Genomic DNA, 27141 nt, shown 5'->3' on the forward strand with positions numbered 1-27141 from the left:
ACTACATATAGCAGTAGGTCCTTTATATATAGCTATATTGAGATCCTAATTTTTTTTCATCATTTATTTAAAGAAATGTGAATATAGCTGCAGTATTATGGTAGATGGACTTTAAAGGGGTCCCCATAATCTTAGCCTGCTGGTTCAAGTCCTTACATAATCTCTCCTCTAGAGTAGGGGTGAGACCTGTGACTAGTTTCTAATCAAAAGAATATGGCAAATGGGATGGGATGTCATTCCCATGATCACATTACATTATATAGGACTCCCTCTTGACAGGAGATTTGCTCTAGAATCTCTCTCTCTCCTCTGCTAGCTTTGAAGAAGCTAGCTTCCATAAATCCTCCAGCAGTAAGGAAGGGAATAGTATCAGTAATTATGGGAGCAAGGGGGCAAATTCCTCCCTAGCTGAGTTTCCAGCTGAAAACACAGCCATGGCAGATTCTTGATTGAAACCTTGTAGAAATCTCAGTGAATTCATGTCCAGCTCCAGACCCACAGAAACTGTGAGATAATAAATGTGTGTTGTGATAAGTCAGTAAATTTGTGGTAGTTTGCTACACTTTATAGAAAATTAACACAAAACCATAAGAAAAAAATTTTTGAGAAAAGACAATATAAAGGATATCTTTCCCCATTCTTTAAAAACAACACAGAAAAGAAGGTATATACTCAAAGCGAAACGCATATAATTCCAAAGAGTCTTGTTGTGGTCACAGTAAGTACCTGGCAGGCATTTGGCAGGTGGGATATAGAGAAGACAGTGCATTTTTTTTTAAATTATTATAACTGACTTTTTAGTGCAAATGGTGACTCCATGCAATTATCTAATGACCACTGCCACAAAAGTAGTTATTGGATCAATCCCCATAGTTAATATGAACTTTTTGCTCCCCTAGTATTCAAATATACCCTACTTAAAATGAACTATTTGATTTTGGGTTCTCCACTGGAAACGAATCTCAAGGTCCTAGAATCTTGACTGGAATGACAAATTTAGTTTAATTTATATAACCTGTATCTTCCCTTAACATAAGCATCCTTTCACTGATATTCCAAATAGTAACAAGGTGATACAGTAACTCAGGGAATGTTTTGCTTAGATCAGCTCAAAATTTAGAAAGGGAAATGGAGACATTTAGCTTAAAACGTTACTTCTTCCTGTAAAATGTGATTTCACTTCAAAGGATTATTGTTATAACCTTCAGAAAAAAAATCACAGGACTACAAAGAAAAGTGATCTAATCACCCCATAGATAAAGGAAATAAATTTAGGATTATATTTCATTCAGATATGGATGGAGGATACATTTCCAATGTTAAATATGGAGTTTATATATGGGCACAAGTTTAGTTAGAAAATATACATTTTTGTGAGATCATTAGGTGATCATTATTACAATTTACAAACAGTATAATGACAAATTACAAAGAAAAATAAGCAAATTATCACAGATTGAAATCCTTTACACATTTTTCTACCTATGAAGTCTCTCTGTTCCATAACTGAACTCTGAACTTAACACTAGAATTTCATAGCTGACGTTCAACACTCATTTCATCAAAAAAAATGTATTAAACTGAGTTGAGAGAAATAGTAAAAACAACCAGCCAAAAAAAATTTTTTTTCAGGTTTCTAATGCATTTTGGCCACTGGGCTCTGCTTCAGAGGAATATGGAAATGCAGCTGAAGTCCATCTGAAAAGCACTTCCTGGTTTATAAATGTCAGCAGGTGATTGATAAAGGAAGCAAAACACAGGTTTCCATGTAACGGCACACATTCGAATCCAACTTTGACTTTTATAAACTTCTGTGTTGAATTTTTAAGAGAGTAGGGCCACAGCTCAAATCTTTATTCTCACTTAAAACCCAAAGTAATTATGCAAAGTACATTTCAATTTCAGAAGGTCAGGTCAGAACAGTCAGAAACTGCCAAACAGTTTAATAAGCACACCTAAGTCACTGTTACATAAATAGATCAAGAAGGAGCACTGAGCGGAGCCTCCAGCGACCACGTGTGAGCAAGCTCATGGCGCTGCACACCCACTGCCTGTCCCAGGATAAGAGGGGGCTTTCATCCCCTGGGAGCTCTGGCTTCGCAAGAAGGTCACATCATCACAGTAATAAGTAAACCACTCCTGCTGATCAGAAGAAATACTCTTTCTGGCTTTCACTGACTGTACTTTGCATGTTGAGCTCACTTTTCAGAGCAGTCTCAGCATTGTCTCCAGTTTTGGGGATATTCGATTCATTTTTTTGGTAAAGCCATCTCTGTTGATAAATACGTATAGCAATGGCAGTGATGCAGAGCAAGATAAATATCACAACTGCTATCACACCTGGAAAGAAAAGAAAATACAAAGTCAGATTATAAACTGTAAACATCAGCCTAACTAGAATCTACTGTAGCATCATTTGTCATCACAAAATTTGAAACCAAGTGGTATTATAACATTGTTTACTTCTAAGTCCATGCAAACTTTAGACACAGAGGTTTTATGGCTTAATCCTAAAGACATATCATGACTGGATTTCAGTTAATGACTTCACGTTAAAATGCAGAATCGTAATGGGGCCTCTTAGGTCATGCCTACACTTCATGCTAATTGAATAAGCAGGTATTTATTATTTTAAAAGTATAGAGTGTATAGCCCCACCAGAGAGTGATTAAATGCTTATGTGTATATTAATGAAAATTTGATTAAATTTTGATGCTGATATACAGTTGAACTACAGTAATGTAGTATGTATCCCATCTATCTCTCTGAGACCAACAGACTCTTAAGTGATTGCTGCCTCTGGGGGGTTCACACCCTTGTGTGATCCCCCATGACTTTCTTCTAACCAATACAATATGACAAAGGTGATGGGCCGTACCTGAGTATTTGTACATGATTATATGATTATGTTACATAGGACTGTAGCATCTCTCTTGCTAGAGTCTCTTTCTTCTTGCTGGCTATAAGGTGGTAAGAGCCATGCTGGGAAACACCACATGACAAGAAACTGCAGATGGCCTCTAAGTGCTAAGGAAAGCCTCTGCCCAGGAGCCAGCCAAAATTCAGAAGCTGTCAGTCCTACAGCTGCAAGACAGCCAATAATCACACAAGTGAGGAAGTGGCTCCTTCCCCAGTGGAACCTTCAGATGAGATCCCAGCCCAAGGCTCCAGATAAGACACCTTGATTTCAGCATTGTGAGACCCTAAGCAGAGGACCTAGTTGAGATGTGACCAAATTCCTGACCCACAGAAACTGAAGGATAATGCGCGTGAAATTGCGTTAAGCTGCTAAATAGGTGGTAATTTGTCATGCAGCAATAGATAACTAATATATTATATTATAAAATTTTGTAGAAATATTAATAACATTAAAAGGAAAACATTACTCTTATTGGAAATGTTTTAAGTATTGAAGACATTAGCTTTGCCAGTGGTTCTCAACCTTGGCTGCATAGCAGACAATAACTCAGAATCTTTTGGTGGGAAGCCTAGGTGTCAGCATTATTGTAAAAGCTCCTTAGATTATTTTAATGCACCATCAGGGTTGAGACTGTCAAGCTAAGCCATAGAAATGTTTACTCAAGCTATATAACATTAGTGAAGAATGAATATCCAATCCATTCTGAAACAGGCAAAAGAAGCATTCACTAGTCAATGTTGTTTTAAGATGATTGACACAGGCATTAATTAATATTTCCAATTAACAAATCTATGCAAACACATGTTGCTCCTTAGTTACATAAATCAAAATTTATATTGCAAAATGATGGTTCTTCATTATACTCTGGGACAGACATAAGCAGTACATTGGAGCCCAACAGACTCAAAGCTTGGTTGGGTATAACTGGTCACAGAGATTCCTGGACATGCTATCAAGAACCCAGACTTCTCCTTAGCTGAGAGGAAGTAGCATATTTATTATTTTGTGAATATTCTTAAATATTCATAAGTAGAATATTCATTACATTCAATATATTTTGCATCTCACTTGGGAAAAAACAACAAAATTATTTTTATGTTTAGCTGTAGGACTTTAAGAGCTATATCATATCCAATTTTAGTGTCAGGGACCAGTAACTCTCAATAACAGTGATCAAGCCACTTGATTACATGATAACTGTCACCACTACACTGACCCACCCATACATCCAGGGTTTTCTGTATGTGATTGATCACCTCTAACTCTAGCTTGTTTTTGTTTCGTGAGGTTTGGTGGGATCCTAGAGTAAGTCTATCTCCACCTCCATCTGACTGCGATAATTTGAATAATGCATCCGATGCCTTCCATAACCTTCATATCAGCAACTCCGGTGAAAAGGTATTTTTGACAAGTGCTCATGTCTGCCTGTGTCTCTGTCTATCTACACATCTGTCTCTTTCTCTATGCATCTACCTGCCCATCTACAATATGGAACCCTCAGCAAGAAACCCCCTGTGATCTCTGATTTACCAGGTTTGAATATTGCTTAGGTTGGTTTTTCCTACAAGAGGAGGTAATAATGATGCAAAATGCAGAACATGGAGAAATCCACCTATTGGGATAATCCTTTAAACAGATCAAATATGTCACATGTGGGTGCAGTCTGTGATCAATTAGAAAAAAGTCTGCTAATTTTTTCTGGAACAATACACTGGAGATGTATATACTCAGTAACTGACAAACCATGCAGCAACCAGCCACCACACAGATGGAAGGCAGGTTCAAGTGAATTGTAGGGCCTACTAAACTGAGCCATTCTGTCCCTAAGACCTTCTGTACGCTCATTCTTCATCCCATGTATCAGGAACCAAGTAGGATTTCTCAGGGGAATGACACTACATCTAGCCATTGATATTTGAAAAATTTATTTATTTATTTTATTGGCAGTGTTGGGTCTTTGTTGCTGCACACGGGCTTTCTCTAGTTGCGGTGGGCGGGGGCTACTCTTCATTGTGGTGCACCGGCTTCTCATTGCGGTTGACTCTCTTGTTGCAGAGCACGGGCTCTAGGCACGAGGGCTTCAGTAGTTGCAGCACAAGGGCTCAACAGTTGTGGCTCATGGGCTCTAGAGCGCAGGCTCGATAGTTGTGGCGCACGGGCTTAGTTGCTCCACGGCATGTGGTATCTTCCTGGGGCAGGGATCGAACCCATGTCCCCTGCATTGGCAGGCAGATTCTTACCCACTGCGCCACCTAGGAAGTCCTAGCCATTGATATTTAGCAAAAGCAATAAAACTCTAAGGACCACATCTTTGTTCTATCATCAATTTGATTATTACCTCTGGTCTCTCTAGAAAAACTATGATAATTGGCAAAATTTTGAACTTGGATTCCTACTTTGTAAATATTAATCACATTTAAGTTGATTCATTTTCACTTAGCTTTGGCATTATAGTGAAGTCTTCTCATTAAAAATAAATTAGAATGACAGGATTAAGACAATTTAAATTTTAGCAAAAGTTATTCCTTTTAGATATGCATTACAAATAACATTAATGGTTTTTATTTGTTCTTGGAGTTATAAAATGGAGGTCATATTTCTCACTTACTACAAAAATAAAAGTAGTTGAGACAGAAATGGAAATGTTAACATTCTTACATAGATTTAGTCAGCACTTTAAAATGTCTGAATACTTTCCTCATTGTCTGGAGAAAACTGGTGTCTAGACGGATGCAAGCGAAATGAACAGACCCAATCCCAGCAGGTGTGCAGCGGGCCTGAACAGTGGACCCCCAGTCCTATCACCCAGCTCTAGGAGTAATTACCTCACTTAAAGGTAGCAAGGAATGGAGAGCAGTTTACTTCTACTCAGCAAGCAGAGTTTGCAATGGACTCACATCTCAAATAATATAATTAAACAAATTAAAATGTTCTTTGAATGACAAGGAGGGAGAATTGAATATTAATTTTTTGAGTCAGACCTGGATAAATTTTGTTTCAGAGGATATATCAGAAGATATTTAAGATGCAATTACTTTTACCTCTTCATATATATATATGTATATATATACACACATATATATATGAATGGATTTATTTGATAGATATCTCTATCTATCATCTATCTATCTGTCTCTCCATTCTAAGATAAGCTTGATGCCAGACACAGTTTTATATCTTTTTGTTTAGGAAAATGACAATTTGCATAGTTTAGGTGCTTCTCGCAATATGTTTTATTTCTTATCTTATTTTTAAAAGTTTTAGGCTAAGGGACTGAGAGGTCCATGGCTATTTTCAATCAGAGAAGCAAAAGTAAATGCATCTTAAATATGTATATATCCTGAGAGATACTAATGGCTGTATTCAAATGAAAATCCTCTTATTATTCTGTAGTTTGGCAACCATACTTTAAAAAATGTTTCAGTGGAGCCATCAGTTCCTTCTCCTAAGTATCTCCAAAGGAGCTGAATTTGGTACAGTCACGTCAAGAACATGAGCAAATGTATGTGGGCCTGCCCTTGACCTCACAATCAGCACGAATTCTCACAGATATTCTTTGGACTTTGCTAACACTGACAACAAGGCCAAGGACGAGGTCATTCGCGGCCCAGTTACCTCCGATTACCGCGGAGTCACTTCTGTCCGCATTAACTAAAGGCTCTCCCTCATCTGTTGGTCCAGAACGACCTACGGTAGAAAAAGGAAGAACAGAGGAGAGTGGAAAGGAGAACTTTTGAGAAATCCACAAAACTTGAAAGAAGAGCAGACAATGTAGTGACAGAAATGAACTTGAAGAACCGAGAATGGAAAGACGCCGTGACGGGAAAGTGAACGAACAGAGAACTTTCGGAAACCTCCGGGAGGGAGACGGGGTGGAAGACCGCGGACGCCGGGCGCGACCGCGGGCGGAGGGCCACGCACCTGCACCGCCAGCGAGCGGACGGGTCGCCTCCCGCGCTGGGACTCCGGGCCCCGCCCCCTCCGCGCAGCCGGACGCGGCGGCCACGTTTCCGCGGACGGCGACGCGGGCGGGCCGGCCGAGGCGCAGCGCCGCCTTCAGCGGGGCGGCGGGACCGAAGCGCACGGCCGAGAGGCAGCCGGTGAAGCCGCGCGCGCCAGCCCGCAGCGTGTCGCGGTCCGCGCCGGGGAGCTCTGCGGGCAGAGTGGGACACACCGTTAGGGCTCAGGGTGCCTGGCGGGGACGCAGGGAGAGCCTGCATCTGCGCAGCAGGGATGAACTGAACCTCCCTCCGAGGAGCCCTTCGTCCTTTCTTCGTTAGGCTAGAACCAGAACCGGTACCTTGCGGCCTTGGTTGTCGCCCTGGGGGTGCTCCCTCTCCGCGTAAGCAAAGTGAAGCTTCCTTGGATGCAGTCGCGCGGTACGGACCAATGAAATCCTCCGCCACCGCATTTTTCAGAATATTTTTAACAGGATTTGTGGCCAGTAATCTAGATGGTTAGTAATCTAGGTCTCCTGGGCTGGGGGACAGCAGCGTTCTGGGAATTCCTTCTGCAGTTACCTTTCAATGAACACGTCAGTCAGGCTGACTGTTCTGAGCCGCACAGACGGGGCCTCTCCGTAAAGGCGAGTGCTGCCCTGGGAACTCCGCACCCCACTTCCTTTCCCCCTCTTCACAAAAGTGGTCTCTGTCCCCTTTCCGTAAATCAAGGCTTTTGCCCCCATCAACCCATCCTGATCACCACCCTCACCCCAAACTGACAGAAGTTGGTTATTAAGACCAAAGAAGAACAGCGATTGACACAGGAGAGCGTAACAGCAATTTGTTCATTTCAGCGATGATTACATGCCACGGTGCGCTTGCTCAGTAGGCAGCAAATCTGACCAAAGGCCTTCAGTAGTAGACTTCAAGTTTAAATGTGTCAGTCAGGGAAGCGTCCCTGTCCCCCCCCCCCCCCCCCCCCAGAGGAAACCACATCCCTGTGAGGCTCCTTTGGCATCTACTGTCAAACTCCCTCCCACTTCACCCTGTGTAGAAAGGCTCATGGCCTGTTATTTTTCAAACAATCATAAACAGCTACCAAGAATTTACCAATTCAGAGGACCAACCCTGTGATAAAAAGATTACTTGCACTGGCTCCAGCTAAAAATGCATGTCCGTAGTTGGCTGCCACCTTATGCCACTTAGATTTACTGAATGTTATGGTAACTAAACACATCCTCATCCTCACTAAAGTTAAGCAACATGCCCTGAAGCTTCTATTTAAAGGGTAGCAGAATATGCCACCCCCAAATATGCCACTTTGGCATAAGGTTCATTTTCTTGAAAAACAGCAGGTACAAGGACATTGACATCCCCTTTCTGTTCCTGAAGGCAAGAGATAAAACTCTCATGGGAAAGCTACCCTTTTTTTAAAAAATAAATTTATTTATTTATTATTTTATTGGCTGTGTTGGGTCTTTTTTTTGCTGTGCGCAGGCCTTTTTAGTTGCAGTGTGTGGGGGCTACTCTTGTTGGGGAGCATGGGCTCTAGGTGCGTGGGCTTCAGTATTTGCAGCAGGTGCTCTCAGTAGTTGTGGCTCACGGGCTCTAAAGCGCAGGCTCAATAGTGGTGGCTCATGGGCTTAGTTGCTCCATGGCGTGTGGTATCTTCCTGGAGCAGGGATCGAACCCATGTCCCCTGCACTGGCAGGCAGATGCTCAACCACTGCGCCACCTAGGAAGCCCAAGCTGCCCTTTTTGTACCAGGAGGAAAGATACCTTCTTATGACCAGAGATGAGGAGTCCAGCCCAGAGAAATCTGTACATACAAACCTTGTTAAAATAATCCCTCTCTTCCTTTAGTCTCCTTATACATTTTAGTTACTTTTTTACAATCACCACTCTCTGTTCAACCTCATATATAAACATTTGGGCCTATCTGCTTTTTGGGTCTTCATTTTCCTATAGGGACTCCTATGTACCTTTAAAAATCTATATGCTTTCCCCCCTGTTAATCTGTTTTATGTCAATTTAATTCTCAGGTCCAGCCATAGACCCTAAGAGAGAAGAGGTTGAGTTTTGCATCCCATACAAACTCATGGGGTGGTTTTCCTGAATCTTATTACAGGTCTCACCTTTTTTCCTATTAAACTTCATCTCACTATTTCAGTCTATAATTCCTGAAGGCCAAATACTTTGTATCCTTATTTCTTCTAGCTTGGAAAAGAGCTTGTACCTTTAAGAAAAATGGCCTAACTTTGAGATTTTCAGCAAATGTGTTGGGAGTTACTTGGGCTTACAAAATTCTGTTCATGATTTTAAAGTTGCAAAAGTAAATGTTTGCTATGGCAAAGACCTCTAAAAACTAAAATTAGGGGCATGTATTTGCATTGTTATAATCATAATAAACATCTCTCTGACACATTTTATGAGACATAAAAGAGCTTTATGCATATGAAATTCCAGGTAGATTCTTAAGTACACTGAAGTAAAATGAGCTTGGCAAAACCCAACTAAAGAATTATCAGTTAAAAGGATACTTTAAAGATGACTTTACTTTTAAAATTTTGCATTCAGATAATATCTATTTCTTAAAGAAAGGCACCCTTGCTTATGTTTACTTGAATGTCAAGAAGAAATAAAATCGTAGACACTGCAATAGTAACATAGGACTTTCGCAAGCCTAATATACTGAAAAAAGAAAATTACAGGTAAAATAGAAGTTTTAGCTGTTGGGCAAACATTAGCTTTCCTGGTCTAAGTCTGACCTGAGCACTACCAGGCAAGGGTAACAGAAGGAATCTAGGGCAGACATTTATCATAATGAATTAGACCAACTGTGTGGAATTTATCTTTTAAAGATAACCTAGCTTCATGTCTGTAGATAGGGCTATTACTAAAGAAAGAAACATCAGTAGTATATCTTACTACATTATATTTTCCTGTATTTCAAGACTCTGTGCTTAACATTTACACATATATGTGGATTTGTAGATGTGAATGTGTATGGGTGGATTTACATGTACCCGAATAACCTATCATTAATCATGTAGCTGTAACTGACTATGTTATGCTTGTATGTGTGGGTATAAATATACATTTAAAGGTTTGGTGCTCATAATTTCTTGTCATTTTCCCATCCTGAGCTCATGGTTTTGATTCATTTTTTTGATCGGAGTAATTCTCTAGTATTTTCTTCAGATGGGATGCTTGATTAATATTTAATCTTAATCTTTCCTTGTTATCCAAAATAACTTTTTTAACCTTGTCAGATAAGTTATATATTAGATGCTTGAGGTGCAGCCATTCTTCTTAGCAGTATAACTCTATCATTCTATCATTTTTATTCTATTGTTGCAAATGAGAAGTTGGATACTGATGTCAATATCATTATTTTTCATTGTAATAACTGCTGTCTAGAAAGTCTGGGGGATTTTTCTCTATAGTTTTGTAATTCAGGGATTTTCTCAGAATTTCCCCAGATGTATGTCTTTTCTCATCAGAATAAATGAGTCCTTTCAAACCTGCAACTCAGGTTTTCCTTTAGCTCAGAGAAATTTTTTAATACATAATTATTTTCTTTGCTTCTAGTTCTCTTTTGGATCTCTAATTAATCATATTAGGTTTTCTAGATTTAGCTTCCAAATCTCTTTTATTTTCCCTCTTAATTTCTATCTCTTAATCTTTTTGCTGTGTAGTTTGAGACAGTTCATCTATTATTTGATACTCCATGCCACCATTTAAGGATAATCAGTGATGATTCTCTCCTTGAGATCACCCAGTGAAATTCTGAAAAGTCATATTCATTTTAATTCCCAGAGTTTGTGTTTGTGTCTGTGTGTGTGACTTTATTAAAATCTCGAGTGCCAGGTTTCATCCTCGTTGTTTTCTGTCTTCTTCAGTAGCTCTGTTTTGATGCAGGAAATTTTATTTGCTGTTTTCTCTTCTTTCCTTACCCCCACTCTTGCTTTTAGATTACCTTAGTGGTGGCATCATCATTTACTTATTTATTTATTGGGACTGCTTGCTGGGACTCCGTGATTGGGGATGTTATACAATACACAGGTCTTTACACTGTGGACAGTGTGGCTTCTCTGCCCCCATAGCCAGCAGCAGACTTGCAGCCAGACTGTCTGACTCTTATAAACCATAGGAAGAGGTCTCTCACCCTCACTCTCACCATGGTGAGGAGGATGTGGCCCGATGATCCAGCCCTTTCTCAGCTCCAGGAGGAGCAATGAAGATGGGGACCGTTATGTGGAGCAGTGTTGACTTTCCCTTTGGAGGTCCTGAGTTCTCTGCAAGGCAAGCTTTCCCCAGGAGCCACAGGCTTCACACACCACCCTAAGACTCTGCCATGTCCTCTTCCAGTCCAGAGGTCAAACCCCTACACCAGCTCTCTCATTCACACTTTCCTGACCCCTCTTGCCTGCTGGGCTGGCCCTACAGTTCCTGGGTTCAGGGGCACAAGAAAGTTGAATTGAGAGTGGAGGCAAGTGTTAGGGTCCAAGCTGCCACTTCCCAGAACTAGGTCCACAAAGCCAGCATCCGAATATACAGAACTGTGCTTAAAAAGACGAGTGCAAATCTACCTTCCCTATTAGCTGACTCTTGAAATCCCATCATTAAGGTTCCTTCCTTTTGGCTCAAAAATTTTCTCCCTTTTAAAGTGTAAAGAAAAAACAAAGGTGAGGGAAACCTTAGGGGAATACTTAGTGCGTTATTAGAAATTTACACATCAGTATGAAAATGTCTGATAAACCTCTAGCTTGAGAACACAGGCATCAACAGAAAGTAAGGAGAAATCAGGTGCAGTTTCATGCTAGGTGAGAAGGGGAAGGGAAAGTGGTTTGAGGGTGGATGTGAAGCAGAGTCACATTTAGGAAAGAGTGAGCTAAGGGCTGAGGATAAAATTCACTTCCACTGTAATTTTGAGTAGAACCCCTTAATCACTCTGGATAAAACAGATTTAATCTATTTTTTTCTCTTAAAAAATGTCTATGGTACCGAATCTTGAGAGCACCATCAAATTTCCAACAATTTGGGACATAAACATTCTCAGCTGTCTTAGGTATTGGCTAGTGTTGCCTTTAAAATATACTGCCAAGGCCATGCATTTCAACAAGAGAAATGAGATGATTTATGGTTTTGTGAGGAACAAGCATGTTAACAGAAGGTCCACAAGGAAAAGGAAGAAACAAAGAATTTAAACATGTGTGAAGAGCTTTTTGCTAGCCGTAATGAGCAGTGCTTCTGAAAGTCGCTGGCAGTAAACACTGAAACAACAAAAGGAGCATTTCCAAGATTCCCTGAGACTCTCATCTGCAAGCAAGGATCAGGAAACAAAGTGAGTGGTCCATGGAATTGCAGGAAGCAATGAAGAGCATCAGAAAAGGTAAATATGTGGATATCTGAAGTGAATTTATTGACTGTTTAAAACAACAGCAATGATAATGTCTTGAGGAAAAAATATGTAAAAGTAAAATACATGACAACAATGGCAAAAAGGGTGGAAGAGGAAGTAAAATGGAAATAAAAATAAGGTTTTTACAGAGTTTTGGAAGTGTACATTCAAAGTAGTATGTAATAAAGCAAGAATGAATAATCTTAAGAGTAACTGATAAAAAAAAATAATAAAAAGAAGTACAACTATAAAGCTAATACAGGAGATTAACAGCCCCAAACTGCAAGCAATCCAGCTGCCCATTCACAAACTGTGGTAGACTCATGCAACAAAAGACTATCTAGCAAAGAAAGCTAGTGAACTACTATTGCATGCAACAATGTGGATGAATGTTAAAAACATTTTGGTGAGTGAAATTGGCTAGACTGAATATAAATATCAACCTATTTATTTTGGAGTTGATAAAACAACAGAGTGAACTTCCTTTATGCTAGCTAAATAAATGACATAATTAGAGAATCATGCTAGGCAGACTTTTTCAGTCTGTCTTTCCAACAATTCAGGGTTGGAGGGACCTGATTTTGAGAGTCAGAAAGAAGTGAATTATTCCCCCCTCCCTGCACCCCACCCCTACCACACCAAACTATCCCTGGCACTTGCAGCCAATACTTGGGAAGAAATCAGGGGTAATTTGGGACCCTAAGCACTTTATCAAGCACACCCAGCAGGTATTTACTGGAAGAATAATCTTTAGTAAATTATATCAACTCTTCCTACAATAACATTTGAATAGCCTCTGCCATCCTTTCACATGAGAAGGAAATACTGTCAGAATTTTACGTTTGCTGCTTTTGGCTCATCAGCCCTTTTCTAATTGTGACTAGGCTTGTCCAGCCTCCTCTTGATGTGCCCTCATTCCATCTCAAAGGTCCTAACACTGGATCCTTTCAGTTCTCCTCTATTTCCCATCAAACCTTGTTCTTGAATAAACTCATTCACACTCTAGAATAAATGTCCAATTATGACTCAGTGTTCCAACTCTCCCAGGTACATGTGCAGAAAAGGCATGAGCAAAAGAAACAAATCTCTAATGGATTTTTTTCTTATTATTGAGATACAACTCACATCCCATAAAACTCACCCTTTTAAAGTGTACAATTCAGTGGATTTTTTACAGAGTGGTAAAACAATTCCCAGTATGTAACTGCAGAATCTAACACTCTGAAAGAAACCCTGTACCTATTAGCGGTCACTCCCCACTCCGACCTCCCCCAAGCCCCTGGAAAACCAAACTACTTTCTGTTTCTATGGATTTGCCTATTCTGGATGCTTCACATAAATCATACAGTATGTGGTCTTTGTGTTTATCTTCTTTCATTTAGCATAATGTTCTCAAGGTTCATCCACTTGGTCCCACGTATGAGTACTTCATTCCTTTTTATGGCTAATATTCCATTGTATACCAGTTTTATCTACTCCTTAGTTGAAAGACACTGGGGTTGTTCCCAATTTTTAGTTATTATGAATAACACTGCCCTGAAAATTTGTGTACAACTTTTGTGTGTGGATATATGTATTCAAATCTCTTGGGTATATACCGAGGGGTGGAATTTCTGGGTCACCTGGTAACTATGTTTAACGGTTTAAGGAACTGCCAAACTGTTTTTCCATAGCAGCTGCACAATCTTACATTCTCACCAGCGATGCACAAGAGTTCCAGTTTCTCCACATCCGGATGACACCTGTGACTGTCTGTCTTTTTGATCATAGCCATCCTATTGGATGTGAAACAGTATCTTAGTGGTTTTGATTTGCAGCTCCCTGGTGACTAATGATTTTGAACATCTTTTCATGTTCGTATTTGTATATCTTCTTTGAAGAAATGTCTACTCAGATTCTTTGGCCATTTTTAAATTGGGTTATGTCTTTTTACTGTTTAGTTATGAGTTCTTTATATATTCTGTATAAAAATTCCGTATCCGATATGTGACTGGCAAATATTTTTCCTCATTTTTGTGGGTTGTCTTTTCACTTTCTTGACAGGGTCCTTTTGAATTACAAAAGTGTTTAATTTTGATGAGATTCAAATTATCAACTTTTCTTTGTTGCTTGTGCTTTTGAGAATCCATGATCTAACCCAAGGCTTTTGAAAAACCGTCTCTTAAAAACTGTTGCCTAATCCAAGGTGTATGGTGTTAGGTAGGGCTCCAACCTGACTTTTCAAACTTGTGGATATCCAGTTGGGCCAGGACCATTTGTTGAAGAGATTATTTTTTCTCCATTGAATGGTCCTGGTACCAATGTTAAAAGTCAACTGACCATAAATACGTAGTTTTACTTGACTCTCAATCTACTCCACTGATCCATATGTCTATCTTATGCCAATACCACAGAGTCTTGACTACTGTAGCTTTGTACTAATTTTTGAAATCATGAAGGGTGAGACCTCTAAATTCGTTCTTCTTTTCAAGACTGTCTTGCATTTCCATATGAATTTTGGAGTCATCTTGTCAGTTTCTGCAAAAAAATGCCATTTGCATTTTGACAGAAACTGTATTGAATCTATAGATCAACTTGGGAGCACTGAATCTTACCAACGTTGAGTCTTTCAATCTATGAACTCAGATATCTTTACTTATGTAATTCTTACATAATTCCTTCCAACAATGTTTTGTTGTTTTTGGTGTACGTGTCTTGCACTTCTTTTGTTAAAGTTATTCCAAAGTATTTGATTCTTTTTGACACTAGTGTAAACAGAATTTATATTTCATTCTTCATTTTATTCTTGTATTTTTCATTGCTAGTATATAGAAATACAGTAAATTTTTTTGTGTTAATCTTGTATCCTTGCCAAAACTGTTTATTAGCTCTAATAGGTTTTCTCATGGATTCCCTATGAGATCCTATCCTTGACAAAGAGATAATTTTACTTCTTCTTTTTTATCTAGATACTTTTTAGTCCTTTCCTTGACTAATAGCTCTCATTCAAACCTGCACTAGTCTTGAACAAGAGTGGTAAGAGTGGACATCCTCATCTCATTACTGATCTTAGTAGAAGACTTCCATTATTTCACCATTAAGTGTGATATTAGGGGTGGGGTTTTTGCAGATGCCCACGTGAGGAAGTTCCTTTCATTCCTTATTTGTTCAGTGTTCTTATTATGAAAGCGTGCTGGATTTTTTCAAATGCTTTTTCTGTCTCTATTGAGGTGATCATGTGTTTTTTTTTGTTCTTTAATCTATTAACATGGTCTATTACATTGATTTTTATCTGTTGAGCCAACCTTAAATTCCTAGGATAAATCTTACTTGGTCATGACATATAATAATTTTTATATGTTATTGCATTAGATTTGCTAATATTTGTTGAGGATTTTTGCATTTATATTCATATTCCTGAAATTTTATAAACTCTTTGTGTATTTCTATGTGACTTTCTTCTAAATGAGAGGCAGAGCATAGGAAAAACTAATGTGTCACGTAAGTCAATGGAGTTTTTAATATCTAAACTCTAGTCTCTCTATGCAAATCTCAGTAGGTAATTTCCATGAATTATTTATTACCCAATTATCATATATGGAGCTCCATTTCAACATACAACCTTCAGTGGATTTTCTTTCCCACACAGATAACTGGCCTAAACCAAGGTTTATTCACATGACTATATTGATTTGAATTATATTCTCCCCCGGAAGAGACAGGAAGATGTATTTTTAGTATGCACACTTCAAAAACAGATTTTTGCTTTGCTTTGATATTTTGGGTTTGTTATTTTGGTTGTTTTTTTAATGCACAAAAAAATGAATAGAATACCAATTATAAAAAAAAATCTTTAGAGAAACAAAACTTAGCAAAAATGCTAGGGCACCTTACTCAGTATTTTAAAGCTCTCCTACTTTAGAAGTATAACTCCTATCAACGTCAAAACTACATAGCCCACTAGAAATCTAAAGATTTACATTCAAAGTAGGATTATACTAAAATTATTTTATAGCAATTGGGAAAACTTAACCAGATTGGTTATCACTAATAAGATCATCAAAGAATGGAAAGAACAAGAGCATGTTAATTAGAAGATGATGCTGGACCATTTTTCCATAGCACATTAAGGTAAATAAAAATAATGACTAACTAGACTAGTTAATCATTAGAACAATATTTTATTGTTTATATTTTGTATTCTACCACAAGTGCTTTGAGGGCAGGTACAGTATGCATTTTGCTACGAGGCATTCAAAACGTCCAATGAAATATAAGCACATACTAGGGACCACCAGACGTTTCTGAATGAATAGATAACTCAGTGAGTCAAAACAGCTAACAAAAAGTAAGTACCAGATAACTTGTCATAGCTTCAGACAACTTTCTTTGGGAAATTAATAGCTCCTTATTAGCCAGTCTGTTGGTCTGTTTTATTGGGCTGGCCAAAAAGTTCATTTGGCTTTAAGTAAAAATAAAAGACACATTTTTCATTTTCACCAAGAATTTTATTGAACAACGTATTCACTTAGCAAAAGAATTTTTTGGCCAACCCAATACTATAAGTTAGTGAAAGGAAGTTCTGCTTATACTCGCCAAATCTGAACACAAAACTGTAGTCCTCTTATACTCAGTAACTGATTTGAGAGTGGCAGCAGAACAGAAGCCATCCTAAAATAAAGTTATCCAAAACATGAAAAGTTTTATTAGCCTTTGATCAAGATATATACCTCTAGGTACAGATGAAATGAATATTTATAATTTTATTAGATTCAATTGCTTCAGGCTATAAACTTCATTGCTGAGTTTCAACTTTAATTTTTGTGGCCTGAGAGAGATGCTTTTGAATATATCATCCTTGAATAAAAACTTTAACATCACAGATGATTGAACTTGGTGTACCCCCAAAAAAATAATAATAAAAAAAACAAAACAAAACAAAAAACTTTAACATCTTCAGTTCCATGCTAGTGTCCTCTATATATTAACTCAAAGGAAAATAAAAATTTATACAATGAAATTTATTATTCTTTTTTATTAAAACGATCCCCTTCATATAATGCAGTTTAGCGATTAAGTCAATTTCCATAATCTATTGCCTATTTCTTTATAGATCATACATTTGAAGCTAAACTGTCCTTAAAAATATTCCTTTGTCAATTTCACAGTTACTGATGGCAACTTGCTATTGATACTTTGGGTCATGGACATTTCTGAACAGGCCTCATGTCTCCTGTCAGATGCTGGAGTCATTGAGAGCATGTGGGGGTGCGTGGCCTGTGTTTGTTTTGTTTACTGACCATATCTGTCCTCTGGGCTGGGAAAAGGGTGCACATAGACTTCTGTTCTGGCAATGGAGGAGGGATGAGATTTGTGTCAGATAGAACCCTCATTCCACACACAGCTTGCACCCACTTGACAGAAATGCGGCTCTGAGGCTTGCATACCCCTTGGGTGATCAATTACTCACTCTGCTCTAACCAAGATCAGTTGAACCAGAGAGAAGAGCTCAATATCAGATAAAAAGGGAGCAAATTCTTATCCATTTGGATATTAAAAACAATTACAACTGCTGAGCTGACAGCCAAGGACAGGGTTCTATCTCACTGTTCTCCAAAAATCAACGTCTTTGAACTTTTAGGAATTTCATAATCTCTACTTAAACATATACTTTTATTCTCATGGGCAAAAACTGAGGGAGCAGTTAATTCCTTTGAATTGTTTTTCCAATTCTTTTTTTTTTTTTTTTGGTGTTTTTCTTTGTTTTTTTTTCCAATTCTTTTAAAATTATGCCACTACTTTAAATAAAATTTCAAAAAATCTACCAATATCATGAAAACAAGCATGTCAGAAATGCCTGGGAAGCATCCACACTGAAGACTGGAACACTCACCTCTACAATGAGCCGTGACAGGTATAAAGCTCTCCCAGCACTTGATGGGAACCAAAGGTTCTCATTTTTATTTCTGTGTTAACAGTACCATTACTATCCCACATGTGGGGAGTGCTACTAGGAAAATGAACCACAGGAAAGGACCTCAGCATAAACTGCCTCTCTGTTAAGACATCATCAAGGCCACACAAGGCCAGATTCTTTTTTTTTTTTAATCACCCTTTTTTTTAAAAAAAATATTTATTTTATTTACTTATTTGGTTGTGCTGGGTCTTAGTTGCAGCAGTTGGGCTCCTTAGTTGCAGCTCTTCAGCTCCTTAGTTGCAGCACACTCCTTAGTTGTGGCATGCGAACTCTTAGTTGTGGTATGCAAACTCTTAGTTGCAGCATGCATGTGGGATCTAGTTCCCTGACCAGGGATTGAACCCCAGCCCCTGCACTGGGAGCACGGAGTCTTAACCACTGTGCCACCAGGGAAGTCCCAAGGCCAGACACTTTATCCACCTTTAAGGCATGATTACAATGCAGGACCACCACTGCTTCAGCCTGAAGTTGTTCTTCACTATACCACGCTAAAATTATATTCTTACCAGTGAAAGAGCACTGGCTTAATCTGCCTATTTAACAGTTGGGCTGTTTACCAGTCAGGCTGCAGCATCTAAATATTACACTTTTGTTATTAACATTTACAAGAGCACCCTTGGAGAGCACTAGGGTTCATAACATTTCCTCTGCCTGAAAAATAAGAAGTCATCATTTCATTGCCCTTCATCTGTTTGAAGGACTTGAGAGTTTTAATAGTTACTGTGTTTCTCTACATATTTTGACCATCCATTCATGTGCCTTTTCTAACATTCTCAAGTTTGTGATGTAATATATATGTGGGGTAGAAGAAATGATGGAAAGAATCAGTGCAGAAATGGCCGAACACCTAGTAAGTTCCCATCGGTTATTTAGGACAAAACATAGCCTTATGAGTAACAAGCCTTATGAGCAGGAATAATAAACATGCCACAAGAGGATTTCCCCTAGATAACATTTAAATATCAATAAAACATACAGCTTACATATAATCAAAAAGAAGAAATACCTTTCAATATTTGTTTTTATTTCAGTGTAATTCTTGGTGACAAGAAGAAAAAAAGGCATCAAGAGTTTGACCTATAAATAGTAAAGTATGCTTTTACTTCGGCATTTTTATAGAGAATAGCTAGCAGCCATAAAGGATGCCTGTGGATACTTAGGCTGTGATTTTCCAAGAGTAGCTGGGAGCAATGAACACATTTTGCCTCAGCCCAAAGCTTATTAGTTTGATAAGAGAAAATAAACAGCCTTTTCTCTTCTTTCCTTAAATATAAATCTAGATTTATCATTAAAATGATTTCTGCAGTTGACCCCTGATTACTATAGAATTTGTGAACTTACTACGTGCTTTGATTTTGTCTTTCCTGAATTGTTGGAAAAATGCAAAGTTTCATTATGCTTGTTTGCCGAGTGAGAGGGTAAGTGTGGAGGCATTTTTCAAGGAACGCCCTTGTTCAACTCGCAAGCAGCACTTACTCGTGATTACACATGCACTCAGACAAGAGTACAAGCTTCTCCCTTGCTTGTCACTCACTGGGAAACCATGAATATGTCAAGCAGCTTCTCTCAGCATGATGGATGCTTCCTGTGTTTGCAACCTAACTCTTCTGATCGCAGTCATGGGGCGGGTGGGGGGAGGGGGACCCTTTTTCTTATACTTACCTAAAATTGTCCCCAACATGAGAGATTTGACAGCATTGAATTCTGTCCCTGAAGACAGGATGACTTGTCTCCTTACATTCTGGTTAACCTATTAAATGTTCCACAAGATGTAAACATCAAAATAGCAGGCAGTTTTGAAGATAAGAGGATGGGAATCAAAGGAAGACCATGAAAAATGATAAAAAAAATAAGCCATATGTTCCTGCTATCACAAAGGTTAAAGGAGAAAAGTATTTTATAAACAATTTTTATAACACCTCAAATTCCACTCTGCCTCATTATCTATCCCTTTCCCCTACATTTGTCTTCATGATTTAAATATCTATAATTGGTACAATCCACAAAGAGATGCAAGAGCTACTTTGAACCTCAAAGTTTTTACTTATTTAGAAGAAATTTGTAACATGAGCAGACAAAATGTATTATTCATATAGATTCAATATAAAAGATTATTCTTCAAAACCCAGTGACAATGCATAATTTAAAGACTCCAATGTTTTTCAAAATGTATTCCCACTTTAAGCAAGATCTTGCTTTTTCCCTTGTGTTTAAATTTCCGTAGCATTTGTTCTTTTGTATTCCAATGGGAATAAGTTCCCACTGGAATATCTCCACTAGTCAGTATGATAAACTAGGCAATATTTCCCAACCAAATAAAGTAAAACCAATGAGGACAGCTTGGTATTTTAAATGGTCAAATATTAATAATAATTTTGACAGTTTGTTGCTAAACAAACAAACATTGCTAAACAAAACAAAACACCTTGACTACATTTCCTGACCTAGTAAGACTTATGGAAGGAGAGTGCCAAATGTGTATTTCTTTTTTTAGGATTATCAAATTTTCACTTTAAGTCATACATTCTGAACATCACAATTTTGATTACTGTTGCTGTTGTTGAATTCACAGCCTTACCTCGACAAAGACCACTGCTGCTTCTCTGTTAATCTTCACCTGGTGAAGCTGCCCATCAGCCAGGTTTTTAAAACCAAAGTTAAAAATATCAGGTTCTCGGTGTCTGTCTAGCTTATACCTGACCTGCAAACTTCCTAAAGAAGAGAAAAACGACATTTTTTAACTAAAATAGAATTTTATAAAAACTGTCAATGCAGGTTCTATGGCACATTTAAAAAAAATTTAATATAACTTGGCTCTATGGAGCATTTACTTGAGTGCATGATAGTCACCTTTCCTGGACTAGTAATCATTTATGTGATGTTCTGGGGCCAAACTCAGAATCCAATTACACAGTCTTAAAAGTCAAGACCGAATAGTCTTTTTCCAAGTTCTTCCATTTTCCTTAACCAGAGGAAAAAGTCTAAGTTAAGCATGTGAAAATGCCAAGCTAGGCCAGAAGCTAATTATTCATGTGGTATTCATATTATTAAATGGTAAAACCTCAAGCAATATTATATGAACATCCAGTTTCTATAAGCATAACTTCTTTTAATGTGACTTATTTTAATGCATTTTAATGTATCACTGACATTCACATATTTTTTTTTTGCACAACCAGAAATGTTTTCTAGTGTTTCTGCCATAATCAAGAAGCAGCAAAAAGAAAGAAGTGAGTGATTTGCTACAATATCCAAATCTTCCAATCCACACACCACTCTTTTTCACAGAGGCACCCTCTACCTGTACCTCTGGTACCACCTGTAATAGATTCCAGCAGTCAGTGATCGTAGAAATCTTTTCCAGAAGTTAAGTTTCTCCCTTTATTCTCCATGAGAAAAGGTTAAAGCTGGGTTTCGCTCTCTAACTGGCAAAGTCTTGGTTCTGTTCTCTTACTGGTGACCATTGGTTAGATAATTCTCTTCCCACTTTTCTTTGTATGTAGATAGGGCATAACTGACTTCCCAAACACTGATGGGTAAAGAACAATCATATTTATCTGATGCTCATGGAAATTGGCTTTTATATGGTTTAATGCACTTCTTTACTTTCCTTACAAGAAGGAGGAAATATTTTCCATGTATAAAAGAGATATCTTCTTTCAAAATGAACTGTGACACATTTATTCACATGCAAAGGAAAGACTCCCTACCAATAACAAGGAACACACTTGAACATCAAACACATGAAATGATCAGACATTTACAGAAGAAAGGCATCTTAATTTAATCACTGAAATGTTAACTTTAGTGAGACACATTTGGGGTTATAATGAAAACAAACCAACTCTAATAACATGTGTGTCACAGGGCATGTATTTGTGTTTCCTTGTTTGCAGTTTAGCACTGAAAGGGCCCCTTCCCTATGGTCCTGATTTCTCCTAAATCAGTCTTCTTTTTCTTATGGTAAAGATACTCACCGTTCGGGGTAAGGATAACTGAAAGGTATTCCTCGTAGAAGGAGCTCACATAGAGCAGTAAGCTGGGTGTCCCTGTGGTCCGGAAGCTCAGTGTGACCATTTCTCCCATCAGTGTCAGATCCTCATGAAATAAAGCCACAAAGGAGCTGGAGTTCTTACTGAAGGTGTCATTGTAATGTTCTTGAAAATTGTAAATCACTGAGGAGCCAGCTCCAAAATAGGCAGAAATTTCTGGAATGACACGCAGATTTGGTTGTATTAGCAATATGTAAGTGCACGTGTCTTGTTTTATGTATATTTCTATAAAGAATATCCTTAAATATACTTAAATATCTCAAAAGAGAAAATAATAATGGTATGCTTTGTTGTTTTTTAATTTAAAAATTTAAGATGAAAAACCATAAAGTATAAATAAAAATATAATCTCTCCATATTCCTGTAACCCAAAATTGAGTAACAATGTTTTATTATTACCTCCAAAAAGCTTCATCTTAGATTTACAGAAAATTAAATGTCTGGTGTAAACATATAGTTAAAGGTTATTGCTCTCTTCAAGGTGTTGCATTGATGACCCTCTGAGAAATTCAGAGAGGATGACATCAGATCTAACAGAAGCAGTCAGTGGCTTTCTCAAGAATAGAATCATACCTCCTCCCAAGTGAAATGGAGGCATTTGTGACAGAAACAATTCTATTTCAGCTAATTACAGACACCTGTCCTATCCTTTCTTTACAGTGTCAAATGCCAGAAATGTCTTCAAGGGTTCAAATGTTCCATCCTTTCCCTGTAAGCTGCTCCTTGGTCACACTCACCACTCCTGCAGAATGGCCCATCATATGCAGAGAAGGTGCAGTCACATGCAATCCCTCTGCGTTTTTCTCTACACCTCCCTCCATTGAGACACAGGTGTCCATAGCTGCTGCAGTGTCCTGGACACCCTGGCTCCACTCCCGGTGTCATCGTGGCTCTTTCTTCCAGATCCAGGGCCAGCCCGTTCAACCTCAGAGACCGAATGCATCCCAGGAAGCCTCTCTGTCTGCTTGCTGTTCCACCTACAAGGGAAACACTGCAAATGCAAACACGTTCCTGGGTGTCTTATTCAGGAGTTCATCTCCACTTTGAACTGAGGCCACACGACAAAAAAGTCATCTTGTCCAAAGGTTTATGAACAAATGTAATTCTGAAAACGTAGGCTGTGATCGAATGTTAAGAATGATCAAATAGCTCTGAATAAACCATTAATAAAATTTTTTTTTAAGTTGAACTTGGTAAATATTTATTCTAAAAATACTTCTTCAACTTATATTGAGAAAGACTTACAATTTTACATTTGTTCCTTTCTTAAAGAGCAAAATAAAGACCACTGATACTTTTTAAAGTTTAAATTTACAATGACATGTATAATAAAGGTTACATAGTTGAAAATCTCTGTGATGTAATATATATTATAGATTTGTAATATATGAATTTGTATATGTATTTAATATAATATATATTTTAATTTGTATATATAATTTGTATATATATTTGTACAATATGTATTATACATTTATATATATACATACATATATACAATACTAATTCTTAGAAGAGCTCTCACTAATAAAGCTGTGAAAAGGAGCTGAGGTGAAAACAAAGATAAAGAAGGCACAAGGGGTAAAACCAAAATTTAGGACCTCAGGCCTCTCACATTCCATCCTGGCAGCTCTGAGGTCAGGTGGTATAACATTAACCAAATAATATCTCTCTATATATATTTCTATCATTTCTCATGTGAGCATAATAAATATGAGAGCACAGGAGTCACTTCGAGTGCTTGCTAAAAACAGATTTTGGATTTATTCCAAAAGATTATAATTCAGCAGGCCTGGGGCAGGTGCCCCAAATCTGAATTTTCAACTAACTCCTCAGACTTTAGAAACATAACCATAGTGGAAACACTAGTTCTAGGTAGATTTCTATCCAAACTTTCTTCCTAGAAATTTCATCAATTAATCCCCAGGATTATAAATCAGAAAACAATCAAATTGTTTAATTTGATTCTCATTTTGATAACTTGAAAGGAAGCCTCAACTCAGTAAGAACTAACTGTGCCTGAAGCTGAGTTTTATGGTGCCAGGGGCTACACACACACACACACACACACACACACACACGCACACTTAAATTCATTAAAATAGCATTAGTCCCTGGACACAGCAGTAGGTATCTTCCGGCAAAGCAGACTGTGTGCTAATTTGTGATTTATATTAATTTTTAATTGGACTGTGTCCTTTTTTTAATTAATTTTTATTGAAGTATAGTTGCTTTACAATGTTAGTTTCTACTGTACAGTGAAATGAATCAGGTATGCATATACATATATCCCCTCTTTTTTGGATTTCCTTCCCATTTAGGTCACCACAGTACATTAAGTAGAGTTCTCTGTGCTATACAGTATGTTCTCATTAGTTGTCTACTTTATACATAGTATCAACCATGTCCTTATTTACTTTAAAATACATGAGAGAAGACCAAGTGAGAGTTACTTCGTTAACCTAATTAGTAACCAAATTAGAATAGAGTTGTCTAAAAAGTAATGTAGCAAAACTTATTTCTCCCTTTGGGAAAAGCAAACAATAATAAAAAATAAGCAAGTAAATTAGAGGGGAGACTCCCACTACCCAGAGCTTTAATCTTTAAAGAACGGACAGCAGAATAATGAGCCAATAAAAAAGCAGCAGAGGGGGTGCAGGACTGAGAGGAACCAGGAGCCAGGCTGTGGAAAGTACTGCTGTGCCCAGTCACACAAGGCTGCCTGAACCTACCTGGTCTCCTATGGCCTGTTTTTGAGGGGACACTGGAGGATTTTGTCCCAATTACAGGGTTGGTTCTCTAACTACACTGAGAAATGAAATGAGAGAAATGAATAAAAATTGCTAATTGTTTTATAAATAGTATGGATAAAAAGTGATTGGAAAAGACATAAATCATCTATGATATTGAGTACAAGCTCGGAAATCAGTCCAACACGAGTTTGGATTTCCCTTCCAGTTGGGTTTCTGCGGTTAAGGCCTTCGATGTCTCTGAACCTCCATGATCTCATCTGTAAATTGGGTACAATAATCTATAGCAGAGATATTCATATTAAATGAGCTCTTGGTACATAGTGTCTGTGTGGCTGGACCACACTGACTCCATTTTGTCAGCTCTATATTAGGCCTGCAGTCCCACCTGCTCCTCTTTCTAGGTGACTGAGCTTTAGTCTACTCACAAGGAATGTATTCCAGCCAGATGAATTCCCTATCAACCTTTACCCTTGCCTTCATCTAATATGAAAATTGGAAGAGTGACTTTTGCTGATGCAGGTGGTCATGAGACCCCTTGGGGAGGAAAAAATCCCAGTTTCCAATCATGAGTGCTTCTCACTTGGTAGTCAGGTTCTGTTTTTAGCTTTGGCTTCTTTTAATCCCCCAGGACCCCTTTCCATGGCATGAAGTGCAGCTGTGAATGCCTCTGGTTCATCGTCCCCTGGATGTAAGTTACCCACAACAAACTTCGTAATTGCACTTTACGGAGTCTCCTGCTTCGATTTTCAGTCTCAAAGTTCCTTCTCAATTCAGAGGATTTTATTCAGTATCTCCACCTCCCACCAGCGCTGATAGCAGTCATTATGGCAATTACTATTATCACTACTGTTGTAGCTGTGATTTTCTCTCAATCCACCTCTGCACTCACAGTGCAGCTTGGTTACAAGCTGCCAGCAGCACTCACCCACAAAGAGCTGGCTGTTGAGCTGCAAGCGGGAGTGCCCGTCAGCTGGGGCAGGTTGGGTCTTGCTGGGGAGCTGATCCACTTGAAGGGATGATTCTTTAACGTTCCGTTCTGCCCTCACGTGGTGCCATCGGTTGTCATTAAAGGGAGTGAGGGACTGCACCGTGACCTCACAAGGCCCATTCCCCACATCAAAGGAAAAGGTCACTTCTGCAGGGGCTGGAAATAAAGATATGCGAGTTGGTCACGTTCATTCACAAGGGAGAAAATTTGGTCTTGAGTAGACATGAAAAAAGCACCATGACATGTTCCTTATGAAAGAAGACCATGATATTGATACAGACAAATGTCATTCTGAGTTGGTTTGGGAAAAAAAAAAAAAAAAAAAGCAAAGCTGATTTTAACACATTTTTTCTTAGAGTTTACGATTCACCTTGCTAAGCCCTAAGCAACAGAGATATTTACCTACAGAAATAAAACTAACATTTTATCTGCCTTCATAGATATGAGTTTATTTAAAAGTGGTTTATATCTTTATATATTTTTAAAAGTACAATATGAAATTCACACAGTAAGAAAATAAGCTTTGCCTACATACATAAACCATGTGAATAGTCAGTTAAATAACATAATTTTGTGATTTAGTGGGCAGTTATTTGACCAGTTTGGTTTAATACTCTGATTGCTCATAGAATGAAGACAACAAGGAACTGTATAGACTGTTGTATGTTTTGTGAATCACTGTTTTACTTTCTATTAAAAATAATTATTTAAAATCATAGAATTTTAGCATTTCATAAGAAATACAACTGACAAAGGAAGCATAGCAATATATCAGGAATTAGGTTACTAACGAGGTTATTGCTAACTACTGAGTACTCAGTGGCTTTTGTGCAGGGTGGGCAACTCACCTCGCAGCTCCAGCCTGATGAAGTCTGTGATCCCCAGGTTCTCTACAAACACCCCTGAAGAAGCTGTGGTCTTAAAAAAGAAAGACACGTCAGCACTAAGCTCTCCTCGGAACGTAGGGAAATGAAGGTACGAAGTCTCAGTATTGAAGAAAGCTGAATTCCAAAATGAATCTGTTTACAAAAAAAAAAAAAAAAAGACAGTGAAAAGAATGAAGCACAACAACTAACAATTATCTTTTATATTTCTAGCATTTTTACCACTCAATGCATTATTTATCC

General features: G+C 38.1%; 1 protein-coding gene across 2 annotated transcripts in view; it reads right to left on the reverse strand.

The window, feature by feature from the left end:
- Positions 1 to 1954: 1954 nt before the first annotated feature.
- Positions 1955 to 27141, reverse strand: part of LOC130845066 (contactin-associated protein-like 3) — a 168401-nt gene continuing 143214 nt past the window's right edge. The window contains exons 14-22 of one of the 2 annotated variants that reach the window (XM_057721666.1): positions 26863 to 27033; positions 25952 to 26170; positions 23011 to 23250; positions 22199 to 22429; positions 20800 to 20933; positions 19884 to 19971; positions 6851 to 7072; positions 6536 to 6607; positions 1955 to 2340 (exon numbers count right to left, since the gene is read on the reverse strand). In XM_057721666.1, the coding sequence (XP_057577649.1) occupies positions 2147 to 2340; positions 6536 to 6607; positions 6851 to 7072; positions 19884 to 19971; positions 20800 to 20933; positions 22199 to 22429; positions 23011 to 23250; positions 25952 to 26170; positions 26863 to 27033 (1571 nt within the window). In that variant the 3' untranslated portion in view covers positions 1955 to 2146. Of the gene's footprint in view, positions 2341 to 6535; positions 6608 to 6841; positions 7073 to 19883; positions 19972 to 20799; positions 20934 to 22198; positions 22430 to 23010; positions 23251 to 25951; positions 26171 to 26862; positions 27034 to 27141 lie in introns of both variants that reach the window. The other variant, XM_057721667.1, reaches the window with a different exon arrangement.

The sequence above is a fragment of the Hippopotamus amphibius genome, chromosome 2 (genome assembly GCF_030028045.1).
Source record: "Hippopotamus amphibius kiboko isolate mHipAmp2 chromosome 2, mHipAmp2.hap2, whole genome shotgun sequence".
Lineage (NCBI taxonomy): Eukaryota > Metazoa > Chordata > Mammalia > Artiodactyla > Hippopotamidae > Hippopotamus > Hippopotamus amphibius.